The sequence below is a fragment of the Plectropomus leopardus genome, unplaced genomic scaffold (assembly GCF_008729295.1).
Source record: "Plectropomus leopardus isolate mb unplaced genomic scaffold, YSFRI_Pleo_2.0 unplaced_scaffold5388, whole genome shotgun sequence".
Classification (NCBI taxonomy): domain Eukaryota; kingdom Metazoa; phylum Chordata; class Actinopteri; order Perciformes; family Serranidae; genus Plectropomus; species Plectropomus leopardus.
Genome location: NW_024659164.1, coordinates 207 through 2,568, shown reverse-complemented (window position 1 = coordinate 2,568; position 2,362 = coordinate 207). Strand labels below are relative to the sequence as shown.

The 2,362-nt window shown below is 36.5% G+C and overlaps 1 protein-coding gene across 1 annotated transcript; it reads left to right on the top strand.

Moving 5' to 3' along the window:
* Nucleotides 1-341: 341 nt before the first annotated feature.
* On the top strand, nucleotides 342-2,024 carry LOC121939644 (cholesterol 24-hydroxylase-like). The gene is made up of 4 exons (XM_042482640.1): nucleotides 342-457; nucleotides 1,529-1,617; nucleotides 1,707-1,773; nucleotides 1,857-2,024. Exons 2-4 carry the CDS (start codon nucleotides 1,553-1,555, stop codon nucleotides 2,004-2,006), a joined length of 282 nt encoding a protein of 93 aa, XP_042338574.1. The 5' UTR covers nucleotides 342-457; nucleotides 1,529-1,552; the 3' UTR covers nucleotides 2,007-2,024.
* The last annotated feature ends 338 nt before the right edge of the window (nucleotides 2,025-2,362 follow it).

Genomic DNA, 2,362 nt, shown 5'->3' with positions numbered 1-2,362 from the left:
ATCCTAAAATACTAAAAACATCCTAAAACCTTAAAAGTTTCTAAAATCCTAAAAACATCCTAAAACAACCCTTAAAATGTCCAAAAATCCAAGAAACGTCAGAAAATCCTAAAAATGTCCTGAAATCCTAAAAATGTCCTAAAATTTTTGAAATGTCCTAAAATCACAGAAACATATTTGGGACGGCCGTGACTGTCCTCCGTTCTCTGTAATTCTGCTTTAATGCGCTTAAATCGTTTTTAAGTGACTGACCCGTGACCTCACGCTGTGACCTCACGCTGTGACCTTACGCTGTGACCTTACGCTGTGACCTTACGCTGTGACCTCACGCTGTGACCTCACACAGGTGCTGAAAGAGACTCTGAGGATTTACCCGCCAGCTCCAGGTACAACTCGAGACGTGCCCTATGACTTCGTCATTGACGGTATCCGTGTACCTGCAGGAGCCACGTATTTTGTGAGTACCTCTAGAGTACACAGCGTGTGTCAAAACCCAAAAAGGTTTCATAACTTGTTCTTGATTTACAAGAGTAAAGAACAGTGGGATTTATTACATAAATACACAACAAAAAACATATTTTTCAAATGCTGTTTAAGCATGAAAAACAGGGTTCGTATGGCAGTGAAAAGCCTGGAAACCACAGAATTTGCAAATAGAAATTTCAGGCCTGGAAAAGTTCTGGAAACCTAAGTATATCCTGAAAGTTTTGGAAAAGTCATTGAATTTTGTTTTACAAACCTGCAAAATATGCCTGATGTGTGCTAGGACCTTCGGATATTTTCAAATCTTGTGGGCATCTCTGCTTTTACTGTTTATGGCTGTGATAAATGGTGTGAGAAGAGAATATGCAGGTTTGAAAGGCATGTTTTCTTTGAATTTTCTTTCTTTTGAAATAGCCTGAAAAATTTTAAAGAAAAAAAACAAGAGAAGGAGAGCAGAGCCTTTTTTTTTTTTTTTTTGACTTTTTTAAAAAAACAATTGTCAACATTTCTTAAAGAAAATATGCTGTCTAACTCTGCCTGAAGGTGTATTTTGTAGAAAAACAGTGTAAAAATGAATATAAAATGTAGCTAGCTATGTAAAGGTATGCCCCTCCCTTAAAGCCAAAATAAAAATCATAGGCCCCTCCCAAATACTTAAAAAATTATTTGACATGCCTCCCCCTTTTGCACCATCCTCTCATAAATAACGACCAGTCCCTAACTAATCAGTTAATTTGCAATAAAAAATGCAATAGAGGACTTTCCTTTTAGTCCGATGCTGACGTGCAGTTTTAATCTTGTTCTGAATTCATTATTTTTTTCAAATAATATATATTTTAAAAAGCTGTTATGTAATAGTAGAAAGACCGTAGAAGGTCATTTCAGAAAATGTATGATCTTGAAAATTTGCCACAAAGTCATGGAAAAGTCATTGATTCAACATGATTCTGATGCTGAAATTAATTAGTAAAAATGTGTATGAGCCCCGGAAAAAATATCTGTTAACAAAATGTTCAATTAATTACTATTATTATTTAAAATTTAGTTCAACTCTTACGTGTGTGGGAGAATGGAAAAATTCTTCAAGGACCCGCTGACATTTGATCCAGACAGATTTCACCCAGATGCTCCAAAGTAAGTAGCAACTGATTTATTTTTATCTTTTTTTTACTTTTGTCTGAACATGTTCAAACATACTTTTTTTTTTTTTTTTTTTTTGCAAGGCCTTATTACTGCTACTACCCGTTCGCCCTCGGCCCACGCTCGTGCCTGGGACAGACCTTTGCTCAGGTGGGTGGTGACGCTCATGAATAATCTGCACACACACACAAAACAAAGCAGCACATGTGGTTCAGTCGTGTTGTTGATGACAGATGGAGGCTAAAGTGGTGATGGCCAAGCTGCTGCAGAGGTTTGACTTCAGCCTCGTGCCGGGACAGACCTTTGACGTCGAGGACACCGGCACGCTCCGGCCAAAGAGTGGAGTGGTGTGCTCGGTCAGACACAGGAATCACAAGAAATAAATGCTCGGACGCTTCCATAAAACAGAGGAAACTATCATGTCTATGATTTTAAAAAACTGGCTTTTAGAGTTGCTTTTTGCAGATTTGTACTCCTGTCTGAAAGCCTATTACACTGCAGTAGTTTGATTACTTAAAAAAATGGTTTTAACCTTTGTAAGAAAAAAGTATCAGCTGTTTTTTATTTAACGATATAAACAGTAAATCCACATGCAGTTATGATAATGATTTTTATAACCTAATTATAATGAGGATATGTTAAAACAAATTAACAACTTTTTGAGGAGATAACAATATAATTTGAACTTTTATCTTGCTGCAACTAATCTTTTACCTGAATGTAACTGTTTATTTTGCAC